The sequence below is a fragment of the Nelusetta ayraudi genome, unplaced genomic scaffold, assembly GCF_046127955.1.
Source record: "Nelusetta ayraudi isolate G7.1 ecotype Tasmania unplaced genomic scaffold, CSIRO-AGI_Nayr_v1 ptg000004l, whole genome shotgun sequence".
Lineage (NCBI taxonomy): Eukaryota > Metazoa > Chordata > Actinopteri > Tetraodontiformes > Monacanthidae > Nelusetta > Nelusetta ayraudi.
The window spans coordinates 8,827,758-8,841,352 of NW_027466054.1; the positions used below are offsets into that span (position 1 = coordinate 8,827,758).

A 13,595-nucleotide genomic window follows, 5' to 3' on the forward strand; every position below is an offset into this window, starting at 1 on the left:
AGTCGCTATTACATTACTGATTTCATTGTCGATGACCATCAAATTATGGGCGGTTACATGGGGCTTACTCAGGGACACAAGTGTGCAATGAGTGTGTCACGTTCCATACAGTAAAAAGCCACTTTCCACTACGACCAAGGCCAGGTGTTATCATAACAAAGGACAAGAAAATGTACGAGCGCCAAAGGTCAGTCTTGAAGGCAACAGAAATAAACTGTTTTCTTTTTTTTTCCTTTCTAAAAATTCCTTTCAAACATGCAACAATGAAGGTAACAGGGGACAAGGAGAGAAAAAAAAATCTTCATTGAATATTCATTAACCGGTGCCTAGGTGTATACACGGCTCCTAACTACTCTTGTTTATGACTTAAGGACTTGTAGTAGTGACCTTAGTTTAACACAGCAGCAGATACCAAATTAACCTCTAGCCTCCACAGGGCTAGCCATGCCCTGCTAACAAGCAACCTGTCTAGACACACAAGAAGTACTTTATGATTCCACCTCACACTCGCTCTCTCTCTCTTCCCCCCTCTCTTCCTTTCTCTCTTTCTCCCTCTCTCCATCTCTTAACCTCTGTGTCTCAGTTAACGCACCTTGGCACATCCTCTCTCTCTCTATCCTCTATCTTTCACCTCGCTTTTTCATCCCCATTTCCCCTCTACACCATTTTTTCTGTACCTCCCAAGATGTGGTGTGTTTGGGTCATGCACCAAGCAACCAGGTCTTTATCAGATGGTGGACTTTCTCTTATCCTTCACAGCATAGCCTGATGCTGTGTGCTTGTGCGTGTGCGCACACACACACACACACACACACACACACACACACACACACACACACACACACACACACACACACAAACACACGCACACGCACACACACAAACACACGCACACGCACACACACGCACACGCACACAGGTCTGGAGAGAAGGATGAGTAAGAGGGTATTCTGTAACTGCAGATTTCAGTAGATTTTGCTTGAAAATGAAAGCATAATTCCGAGAAAGTGCTCCTCCCTCTTAGCTCAGCACAGTCCTGCTTGGCAGCAGTTTCAATTCTCGCTGATCCAAGGCGAAGTTCACACCAATTCTGGCGCTGTGGTGCAAAAACACAGCATTTACCTTCATTTACCCTGTGCAGTCCTATTGCAGCTGTGATGACATTCATTGCAGGTTCACAGCTGTGAACTTCACAACTAAACAACCCGCAATGACTCCTCTTATGTAAACCAAGTGAGAATGACCCACTGCACAACCCTGTTAGGTTAGGGCTAGATTTGGTCTGAATGCGGCTTTTAACAGTGCAAGGATGTGTCATTGCTACACTGAAAAGTACAGATAAATACACAGTAGAATTCCTCTCTCTCCTTTTTTGGGGGGGAACATTTCAATGGTGCTGCTGTAAAAAAAAAAAAAAAAGAAGAAAAAAAAAATCACAGATGAGTATCTTTACAAAATTTCATTGGAAGACTGTAAACATATTCCAGCGGGATGTACTTGACCTTTTACTTCATGAAATTTTATGAGGACAATCCAATTCAGCTCATATAGCCTTCTTTTGAAATAGCCTTTTAAAATTTATTTTGGATTTGTTGTCTTGACCCTTGACTTGACTTTCCACCCCAAGAAAATACATTATAATGATGGGTCTCATCATGTTTTCAAATAAGCTAAAACTGAGAAATACCATGTGATTATTTGCGATACATGCAGATTAATAAATAAATAAATAAATAAATAAATAAATAAATCTACATCAAAAAATCTGACAGTTTTAATTCATTTTTAAACATCAATGCTCAAGTGAGGGAAATGAACGTGTTAACATTCCAAATACTCAACATATGTCTCTTGCAGTCAGTCAACATCATAAACCCTAAATCTAAACCAAAAAGTTACTTTTAAGCGGGTGACTCATAGATTTAACCGCAAAGCCGGAATCCTCAACTACGTATTCCCCATTAATTGTGTGGGAAATCGTCGTCGCACAAAATACTGCTCCTGCTCGATCGCGACATTTTTGTCCTTCGTGAGACGCCATATAGTAGCCACCTCTGATTGGTTGCCCGGCCGTCCATGCCGAACACGAATCGTTTGTTCAACGCGCAGGCTGTTCACAACAACGTCGACAGGTAATGCCACTATATATATTCAGCAAATTATTAAACCTATTGTAAAATCAACATTATCGCTAGGCTGATTCGGGTAAACTGTACAAAAGACCGTGCGCACACCTTGCTCAAGTTGTAGCGTATTAATCGGGTGATAACCGTTAGCCTTACAAATTAGCTCAAAGCTAATGCTCTCTTACTGAGATAACGCGTAATAATTCGGTCATTTTGGCCTTATTGCGATACTCTGAAACCCTTGGATAATCAGTGCTTCTCATTTCATTCCTTCGCCACATGCAGCGATATTGTCCTTTTTTTTTTTTTATCGTTTTCCAAACTACCGTCCACCGTTGAATCTCCGTTTGTCTTTGTCACTTTGACATCACAGCACCAAGCCAGGATGAGCCTGAGAAAGCAGACCCCGAGCGATTTCCTGAAGCAGATCATAGGAAGACCTGTGGTCGTCAAGCTGAACTCCGGCGTCGATTACAGAGGTAATGATGCCGCCATGCCACGTTTGACTTCAAGCACATATCACACATGAACAATAAGGTTAGACTGTACATTGACTACATGCTACACGTTTCTTGTGTCTACAGGGGTCCTGGCCTGCCTGGATGGTTACATGAACATCGCCATAGAGCAAACTGAAGAGTACGTCAATGGGCAGCTGAAGAACAAATACGGAGATGCTTTTCTCAGAGGAAACAATGGTAAGAATGTTTCAGGTTAATTTCCATGTTTTCATTTTTTATTTTTTTGCAAATTGAGAGTACACAGCAGCACACACTTCACCGATAGTGAAACTCGATACTGTCGAGTTTAATCTTATTATCTTGCAGTCCAAGTCATACGAGTTATACCAGGTCTGGGAAAAAAAGTTGGTGCATCTTGCAAGCAAAAAGCCAGCATTGCATTTATTTGCACTTTTAAAGCTCACTTAAAAGTCTCTAAGACTGCTGATAGTTATTTTAAATGAGTGTTTATAGAGTAACACTCAAATCTTGATAGTGGATTTGATGACTACAAATATGAAATGAACAGTGATTTAAATCCTTATAAAAAGAATCCTGAACAACAGAATTACATCCTATAAATCTAATCATCAGAGGCTCTGTTTCTGGATGAAAGCTCTTGTCTGGAGTCACTTTAACTCAGAAACATGTTTGACGTGTTTACAAAATGTTATTCGAAAGAACTGAATTTTACCACTATATTTTTTGAAGAGCTTTTCACAAATATAGGACTTAATTTTGAGGATTTTTTTGGGAGTCATTTTTTCCCTCTTAAATCCCTAAAGGTATGATTTTGAAATGTTAGATCAGCTTTGTTTGTGCGGCAGGATTAAAACAGTAGTGTTGCTGAAGAAACACGATGTGAGACCTTTTTTCACATTTGTCTGCTGTAGTGCTGCATGAAACAAACTGTAGTAAGTGCAGTGTGAGAGCATAAGAGTCAGGACCTTTTTTTATATTTAGTCCATAGATTCATCTCTTTTGTACACAGCATGCAGTGTGTGATTCCTTCCTGAATGTGAGTCACGCTGGTTAGCACAGTTGTCAGCCTCATAAAAGGCCTGGCGGTCAAAGGAGGATTTGGGCTGTTTTAGTCAAACCAGAGCAGCTTGACTAAAGGCAGACAGGCGATAAAGCAAGTATTTGCGGTGCAGTTTGCAGGCTTGCGGTCCCACTGTTTATGACCTGTGCACAACAGACACCACTTGGGATTGATAATGTTTAGCATTGATCCCTCTGAACAGACATCCACTGAATTGAGATTAGTTGAAACTGCACACTTGTTGTCTTGGTTACTCCAAGTTATCACTTTGACCCAAATGAAAAAGGTAACAAAATATAATCTATCTCAATGTAACACACTGACACAGCAGTACATTTATTAAGTTGCCAAATAAAACATATTTTATCTCCGTCAAAGCTCTGCAATACAAGAAAATACCTGGCAAAATGTTTTTGTCTTAGCCTTATTAAATTACTTCAACATCATTTCACATCTCTCTTCATCTCCACAGTTCTGTACATCAGCACCCAGAAGAGGAAAGTGTGAGAAAAGAAAATCTTTCAGTTTATAGCTTTTATGTTCCTGCTGGATGTGTCCGTGGTAAACTGCCCCGTGTTTTTTGTTTCTGTAAAATATGAAGTCCTGAAAAAAAAAAGTTTGCTTTTGTAAGAATGGACTGGACGAATAAATCCTCTTTTTTTGATTTGTCTCTGACGTTTCATAATTTTATTTTGTGAGCTGTTAACAGCAGCACAGTTCTCTGCCACCCAGAGGAATCTTCTTCGCTGTGAATTAAAGATGGTATTTTAAGCTAAATCATTTAGTCCCCCCCCCCGAAGCAAACACATCCACCACCTTCTCACCACAAAGCTTAAAGATTAAAAAAAAGTCCAATTTTGGAAGTCATCTTGATACAACCTGCCTAAAGAAAATCATTACCTTGTGGTTGGGCATGCACTTATTCTGAGCTTAAAAACCTGCATCAAAAATTAGAAAAAGGTTTATTCCACACAAGGAGGAAAAAAAAAAAAATTTCAGATTGCTGTCTGTGTTTTAGATCAGCTTTTCCCATTTCTTATTCATCCTTCCATCTAAATGAACAATTCTGAGCTGCAGTGAAAGTCTTTGATGACTATAGTTTTATACCACTTCAGTGTTTTCTTACACGGCGAAGTGGCTTTTCTTTGAAAACGCTGTCATGGAGTGGATGTAAGCACCTCTGACCGAATGATGGAGCCAGTGTGGTTTAAAGGTTACTTTTTTTTCCCCACGCTTGAGATAATTGAGTCTTATGAAACAAGTCCATATGTACCTACAAGGAAGGAAATTATTCACTTACGGCCCATTTAAATGAATGGCTGGGAGTAGCTGCCAGACTAATGTATAAACGGTACCACCTGCAGGCCACATTAGGCTGCATTAGCATGTAAACAGATCTGTCACATCAGCCCCCACTGCCCTCTGCGGCGCGACGTAGCGCTTTTAAATGTCTCACAGCGCAACCTGCCTCCAGACGGCGCGGACGCTCGGGACCGCCGTGGGCCTCGGACGGGCTCCGTTGTCTCGTCTGGCCGAATGGATATAAATATGGCAGGACACGCCAAGTGCACTGTGTCTTCTTCCCATCCTCAGCGAGGCCTGTGGTGATATGGCAAAACGAGTTGAAAGGTGGCGTCACCTCATTATGCTAAGATAAGAACCCTGTAAATATATGATTCATTAGGCTCTTAATGAGAGCGGCGGCTGACGAGCGGCGGATTGGTTTGCCTTTCCGGGGGGGAATTTTTTATTTTTTTTTTTGAGAAAGAGAGAGAGAGAGAGCCTTGTTTTCCAACCGGTACATGCGCACTCTGGCCCCTGGAAGGAGACAAAAGGCAGCCAAGGTCAGGCCCGACTTGAGAATGAAGGACGCGTTATTGATCAAACTCTGCCGGGCTGCAGCTGTGGAGGGGACGGAGGGAGGGGAGGGGAGGAGAGGGCTGGTGGTGGGGGGTGGGGGTCGAGGGGGGCGGAGATTGAGCTGCAACACAGACGCGTGCACGCAGTCGGACGGCGAGCCGTGTGTACACAGGAACGCATTGTGCGCCCTGCGTACAACACGGCAGGAATCATTATGGCGCCCGGTGGGTGGCATGGCGGAGGGGTTGGGGGTGGCGGGGGGTGGATGGAGGGATGGGGGGGCGTTTCGGTGGAGGCAAATATTTACCTCCAGGAATCATAACCGGGCCGCTGCTGGCGGCGGCGCGGCCTCTGGGGGAACCCGATTAATAGGGTTCACACAAACGACCCCGGCGGCCGACGCCACCGAGCCACCCAGCCACCCAGCCAAGTGGCCACTTTGGAAAAACAAAACAAAAGAGCGAGACAGAGGTGTGTGTGTGTGTGTGTGTGTGTGTGTGTGTGTGTGTGTGTGGTGGTTGGGGGGGTGTTGGAAAAAAAAAGGAAAAAAGCACAGCAAGGCGAGGCAGGCGCACATCATATCGAACGACCACCACCCAGCTATTGATTTCAGCCTCAGAAACAAGTTTTCATTGGCTCATTTAAATAACACTTGTGATGAATGAGAAAAAGAGGAGCCCCCTCCTCTGCCCCCCTCCTTCTTCTGGCGGTGCTTGTTTAGGGCACTGCCCCACACCCTCAGCCGGAGGAAGATGCTGCAGTGGCTCGGCATTGACGCGCGCTGAGGTGAGTGATGGAGGGGAGAGGACAAAGGAGGATAGAATAGGTGACAGCCTTGTTACGTGGGAGAGAAAAAAAAAAGGCAAAGGGAGCAAGGTGGGCGGGGGGAGGGGAGAGGGGGACTCAAGTCTCACAGCACCACCAGCTGCCTGAGCAACAAAACTACAGTAGAGCCACAGTAAGGGAGGGAGGGAGAGAGAGAGAGAGAGAGCAGAGCCGAGCGTGACTTTGACCCTGACTGATCACTGCAGCATGACTGTCTAGCCTTTTCACAAGGGATCAAAGGACGACAAAGACAACCTGAAAATCGTTTTTTTCCCTCCTCCCCCCGTCCCCCCACCACAACGATGTTTGGCTCCGCCGTGCTTTTTTTTTTTTTTTTCCTCCCTCAGACAAGGACACGTCTCTGTCTCTGCCTCTATGCTAACATTGGGCATTCAGAGTGGATCTTTTCACACCGCCGCCTCTCTGCCCGGGTCGAACCATTCGCACGTGGAAAGATTCTAGTTGCTGCCATCGTTTTTCTTTTCGAGAGATGGCGGCGGCGGCGGTGGGAAGGGGGGGGGGATTGTTTTTCCATCCCGGTTTTGTAACGTACCCGTCGCCGCTGCTGCCGCCGGAGCGAACAGCCACGATAAACACACTTATCTTGCGTGAACAGATGGACAAACACGGTGGACGATGATGATGGTGTGTAGCTGCAGTGCAAACAACACACCTTCCGCAAGATAGTGGCGCTCCAATGTTACACAGTGCGCTCGGGTCCATTCGCGAGTCCGTTCTGTGCCGCCTTTTCAAGATGGTGTGTGCTAACATGAACGGTTCTGGAAGTTGCCCCCTTGTGATGTCACAAAGGCGACTGATACCTCTTGCAGGGTGGTGACGGCGCCCTCTGCCTGCCATTCATCAGGCCTATTAATGACGCCTTGAGGCTGCTTTGCTTTTTGTCTCCTTCCAAACGCTACATTCACAGTTTGCTGGAAGTTGCAATCTAGAATTTTTGCGGGAGGCTGTTAACAGCGGGCTAAATGTTCAGTTTCGTGGAGATCTACACAGATCTTTGGATTGCTCTTGCGAGACTGCTCTGTTGGAGTGTAGGATGAAAAATAACCTATAATCTCGCCAACTTATTTGTCGCCATTTGTTGGAGTGAAGCCGTGCGTGGCAGAAGAATCTTTACGTTGCGGTGTCTCTGCTGCCCGCATGCGAAGAAGGGAGCAACAACTTGCTGTGGAATCTGTTCACAGAGCGGAGCGGAGCTCCTCCTCCCTCGCAGCGTACTGGGATCCGGGCTGTCCTGAGTGAACTTGACCAGACTTAACCTCTGTCTGACAGCCTGTCATGTGTTTAGGATGTAAATGATGGCGCTGACCTCCCAACACTGTCTCTGCCTCTTACATTCTTCGGGCTGGGCCAGAGGTCCCGTTTGGATAGCAGAGCAAACAAACACCTCAGCGACGGCGGAACGGCGAGAGCGTTGAATACGTCTGCCGCTCTGAAATCCTGCTTGTTTTTCCTCCCTTTATGTATACAAACGTATATATCTACACCGCGACAAAATACCCCGGGATGAAGTTTCGCACTGCGGGTGTTTGAATCCACACTCCTTGCTTTCCACCAACCTAAATCCAAGTTCAAGTGCGATAGTTGTTTTGATCCTAATTGAGCATGAGGGCCTGTGCTGGCCTCTGCCGCTCCGCAACCCCTAGGCTCTTTATTTAGCCCCGAGGACGGTCAACCTTGGCCAGAAATGTGACCCTTGGCCTCCTTATCTGGAAGAAGCTATTCCCGGCATGGATTGGAGGGGCTTCGGTGATTTATCCCATCTGCAAATGGCAGCGCCATGCAGATGGTGAGGTTAGGGAAGCATAAATAGGAGGCAGTCTTGGGGAGCGCCAAGGCGACTTATTCGCCGCTGGTTCCTCTCGCAAGGGAAGAGAATCAATGTGGAGCACGCACTCGGCTTCAGCGCCGCAAAAACAACAGCCAGGAAAAGTCTGGCCGGGCCGTGGCCAACCTGCGCCATGTGAGCCCTTGAACCTTGACCTTCTGCAAGGCTTTCAGCTGTCCAACAACTAGCAGGTCTATTTTGGATGCACACTTGCTTGGAATTTTTTTTAGGTTGATGACCATATTTTATTATTGACCGTGACCTGACCTGCAGTCTCGGCGAGACACGGCGTGCGCCGTCTTGAATGCAAAGTTTATCATTATTGTTCTTATCTACGGGGGCGAGAGGTTGTTTACAGACTCTGTTTTCTCTGAGTTAACGTGTCCTGGTGAACTTCTTATTAAAATAGCTTTTAACAAAGCGGCTGAAAGTGTTAAAACTCAATCAACGTCTGTGCCTCAAACACAAAGGATCCAAACGATGCGTCTCAAATCCCATCAGAAACAAGGAAGGCCCACCACACTTTTACTTGTTGTTCCCCTTTCCAAAAAAATGTGTTTAACTGCACAGAACTGAAAGCCTACCCTTTGTCATATCTCACTGATACTTCTGCCAGGTTAGTGGCAAAGCACTGTTTTAGTCTCCATTCAAATATGACACAGCATCTGTTTTTGGACAAAGCTAAAGTCACACCGGAGGCTGTAAACAGAGGGCTAAATATGCTGGGATCTTTAAATCAAAAATGCTTTAGATCAAAGCAGCATTTTGACGTGACACTTCAGTCAGTGGAGTGCCTGATAAAAAAAATACAAACCCTTTGAAAATGGAAAGAATACAGAAGGTACTTCTGATTAGCGGCTGAGTGCTACTTCTTCCACATATCTGATTCTGTGAGAGGCCATCATAATCGACTGCACACCCTGAGACTTGGACTCAAGTCATTAATTAAGTTACAAAAATGAGGCCCTGATATTTGACTTAATGAAACACTCGAGGCCAGTAAATATATGTCTCCATTAACAGATAAAAATCATGATTAAGAAGCTGCGGAAAAGCTTCAAAATTGGCCTGTGGTGCCTGAGCTTTGAGACTCCGCCTTTCAGCAAAACGGATAAAGAAAAAACAGTTGGTTAAAAAAAAGGGAATAAATGAAGAACTATAGAGGCAAGAACTGAGCTACTCACCTTGACATGGAGTAATGACAATAAATTAGAAAAATTATATTTTTGGGCCCATTGAATTCAAGTTTTAAATAGCTCAGCGTAGCTGCAAAACCAAAAGCAGTGTCATTTTAACGGCATTTGCTTAAAATACACGTAAAAAATTAAACGTAGAAATGTCACATAGTATAACTCTCTTTCACGAAAAGTGGGTTTAAAATCCCTGCCAGAAGGAGACGCGGTGGTGTAAGCTTGAAGGTTGCAGGTCACTTTTGGGTGAAAGCGCATGAAATATTGTGTCGGGGGGGAATGAGGTCATCAGCGTGTTTGAGCAATGATTAGTGAATTTGAAGTGAACGGCCGTGTCAAAGAAGCATTTTCAATCGCCCGTGACTATTGTTTGTCGGCCAAGTCTCGCTACTGCGCACGTGAGATTTGCATGAAATACAAAGTAACCCTGCACTCAGGTAATTAGCCTCTATTACACTGCTGTTCCGATTGCCAATTTGTCTGCCACGCTAGGTAATCCAGAGTGTTGCTGGCATGCGCCCAAAATGGTAATAATGGTATTGCAGGAGTCTTTTGTTGTTATTTCCTCTCAGACTGACAGCCACAGGCGGCTCGTGTGTCAATGCATGAGATGTTGAGGAAGTGGAAATGTTTGCACGGCAGCCCGGCAGCCAAGACACAAACCTTTGCCCTCGAGTGCTAACAGTGCAAAGAGTTTTTGGATTTTGAATTCCTCAATTCAAAAATTGTCTTATGTCTTGTTCTATTATTAATATATTATACACATGTTTTAATCAAAGTATTTTTTATATATAAAAAAAAGGTCACTGGGGTTATGGGCAGGATAAACAATTAACCACCAAAAAGCTCCATATTTTTTAATTTGGTCTTACCGTGTCCAATATCATTAATGAAGCACCACAGCCTTATTGCAACTTATATGAATAAGTCTGAGTTATACTCTAAATATTACTTATTTAAATGTTTTAGGAAAGAAGTCACATTTAAATGAGGTGTCTAATAATTGCATTGCTAATGTTTTACTTGATACACAATATTTGGATAAATAAGATTACAGTCTACAGACTGGACGTATATATCTATTTAAATTCACTTTATTATGTAATCACAGCCTCTCCTGACTATTAAGTGACCAAAACATTTGGTTCAGTGTTGACCTGTTGCTCTGTTCAAATTATTCCCAAGTGGTTTTCAACAGATGGCTGATGCCCTGATATTTAGAAAGCAGGTCGGCTGATGGCTGATATATGATGCCAACATTTTTTTTTCAAACAAAACAATTTTATAACATCTGATGAGAAATTGCTGGACCTCGGCTGACGTACAGTATATTAATAAATGTTGAGCCAAAAAATATTTGAAAACAAAATGTGAATCGCATCTGTTTCCTGAGGTCTCTGCACTTTCAAAACAAACATGTCGACAAGAAAACTAAACCTTGAAAAAAAAAAAAAACATCTTTACTGAGAAAAAGTAGTGTTGAATTTAAATGCATTCGTTGAGTCAATACCTTAAATAAACACACATTTGCATTTTCGGACATGCAAACTTTCTATTCATTGGTAAATTATGTCAACATGCCAAAACTAGTGCCAATTGATTGGCCGACTGATTGTAAGATTCTACTGAGCCAAGAATCTCTTATTTTAAAGTTTTGCTGGCTTCAGTGATGCCCGTGTTTGTCGGCCTGGTAATCCTCCCTGTCGAGATATTATCAAACCCTGATGTCAGCCATTACCGTGACTGTGTTATTATGCTGGATAGATTTGTCAAAACAGTGAAAACAAGAGGCAGGTTGTTCCGAACCCAATCTGTCCTTTGACAACTCATGTTCGACAGCTTACAATATAAGCCTATTATACCTGCCTCTCATAATTAGACACTTGATTCATCCCACGTCCCAGCGTTCGGTCCGGTTGGCTTTGAAGATTTCCGCACAGGAATGCCTTCGCGGAAGCGTGGAGTGGTGGTGGCGGTGGTGGTGGTGGAGAGAAGCCCGGTTTGCTTTGACTCAGTGCACTCAGAGTGTCTGTGATATTGCTCAAGGGTAACGCCAGACAGGAGAGTTATGACTTCAACCCCATCTCCGGCCATCAGGGAGGTCAGAAGAAGGCCACGGCAACACAGAGTCAACCGCACACACTGCATTTACCTAACACTCCCAAACACACACACAGGCTGCCCAATCTATCACAAACACACACGTGGGCGATGGCACAAACACACACACACACATGCACACACACACACACACACACACACACACACACACACACTCTCTCCCGTACTGGACCGAGGCCAGTATTGGAATCAGGGCACCGTCATAAACACAATTACAGCCTTTTAGTCTTTGACCTGAGCTCGGTCTCTCTTCTGACTGTTGATTGTGCAGAGTGTGGAGGGAGAGAGAGAGGGAGAGAGAGAGAGAGAGAGGGGAAAATGGAGACGGGGTGTGTGTTTATGTGTGTGTGTGTGTGCGCGTGTGTTTGTGTGTGTGTGTGCGCGCGTCACAACATATTAAGAGGCGGGCCAGGGAGAGCACCTTTCACGTCGAGATGTGATTTCCCGAACGGCGAGGCGCACGAACAAGAGGCCATTAAATCCAAAGTGACACAACCCAGGTTGGCCACTGATGCTTTTTACGTGGGCGTGTCACTTTGAGACTTTTTAATGACTGCAATGGAACTCGTGTGTGTGTTGGGGGGGGACTTGCACACTCTGCGCGACTCCTGGACACTTAAAAGGTGCCATATTCTAGTTTGCACAGGTAGGTATTCATTGAAAAAGTCTGCAAAGCTCCAGAAGAGAGAACATTTAGCCCTCTGTTCACAGCCTTCTGCAAAACACGCAGTTTTAGCTTCTTCTTAATGCTGCGAGCATGTTCGACAAGTTTGGGACGAGGCAACATGAGGATTGTCCGAAGGTGTCAGTGCCCTTTGTGATGTCACAGAGGGCATACGTCCGGAGAACACGACATTTAAACTGTTCGTGGCATTTTCCGCAGCCTCCGCCTGTTATCTGGGCCAGACAATAAGTCCACTGGCAGCTGTACTGTACTATTACAGTCGCGTTTCTGCGTTTCAAGGCATTTTTTAGTTCATTGCGCCCTCTGGTGGCGGATATAGGAAAGGGAGGAAAGGGGCTCTTGAGTTGCCAGCCCTCTTGTTCCTTATTTTAATTGACCTGGATTTGTTCCTTTGCCTCGCTGTAATGAAAAAGCGCGAGGAGCCTCGAGACTGAAAAAAAAAAAAAAATAAAAAAAAAAATAAAAATCCTGTCAGCTTCGCCCCGCAGCAATTCCCACACCCTAAAACTGGGTCCCCTTTACAAGATCCACTGTTTGAAGCTGAGCAGAAATAAAAAATTCACAAGACCTGGGTGCTTCACTGCCTCGCGATGAATAATTAAGAAATATGCATTTCCAGATAATGGAGAGGGGAATTTTAATACATTTGGATGTAAATTCATAGAAGAAACACTTTGGCATATATTTGTGTGGGGCTTGTACATGTCTTGTATCCTTATTTCTCTGTGTAAAGAGAGAGTGAAATATTCATCCAGAGTCTCACACTGACTCGGGCTTAATGTTGAACATAGAGAATGGGCGCCATGACTTTTTAAAAAACAGAGACCTGTACAAATGGGACATGTGCTCATTTGGGTCCGGCACCAAAACAGTGCGAACACAAGACGCTGCAGCCTGTGTGATATGTATCCATATTCATGCCGTCTGTGTCAACCTCTCAGTGTGCCGCTCACAACGTCGATGCAAGGCAGCCGGTGCTCAGCGATATAAACGGGGTTATTTCATCAAAAACACACTGGATTAAAAATGGAGAAATCAAACTTTGTTACTAATGGATTACACAGCCATTGAAGACACGAGGAACTTCTAATACGCAGAGGGCTACAAAGATAAACAGAAACTCCTCATATGTGTAATTAAAGGCCCCATGGTATGAAAAAGAAAAATCACTGACCAGTGTTTCCTAACAGTAATATAGCTCTACCCTGTCAATGAACATCCCAAATATGAAGAAAATGCACCGTTTTTGGCTTTGGCTTTCTCCACTTTACAGAATATGAATGCTTAAAATATGTAGATCAGGAAAATAGCTCTTTGTGACATCACAGAGAGCAATAATACCTCATTCATACCTTTTCCACACTTGTGACACTTACAGACAGGCATGTGCTCTTTAAATA

General features: G+C 44.2%; 2 protein-coding genes across 2 annotated transcripts in view; both read left to right on the forward strand.

Moving 5' to 3' along the window:
- Positions 1–13,595, forward strand: part of LOC142892901 (nephronectin) — a 342,593-nt gene that overhangs the window by 156,487 nt on the left and 172,511 nt on the right. The window lies entirely within an intron of this gene.
- On the forward strand, positions 2,022–4,330 carry lsm6 (LSM6 homolog, U6 small nuclear RNA and mRNA degradation associated). Its single transcript, XM_076033059.1, has 4 exons — positions 2,022–2,132; positions 2,500–2,605; positions 2,711–2,824; positions 4,141–4,330. The coding sequence occupies exons 2-4, from the start codon at positions 2,512–2,514 to the stop codon at positions 4,173–4,175; spliced, it is 243 nt and encodes an 80-aa protein (XP_075889174.1). The 5' UTR covers positions 2,022–2,132; positions 2,500–2,511; the 3' UTR covers positions 4,176–4,330.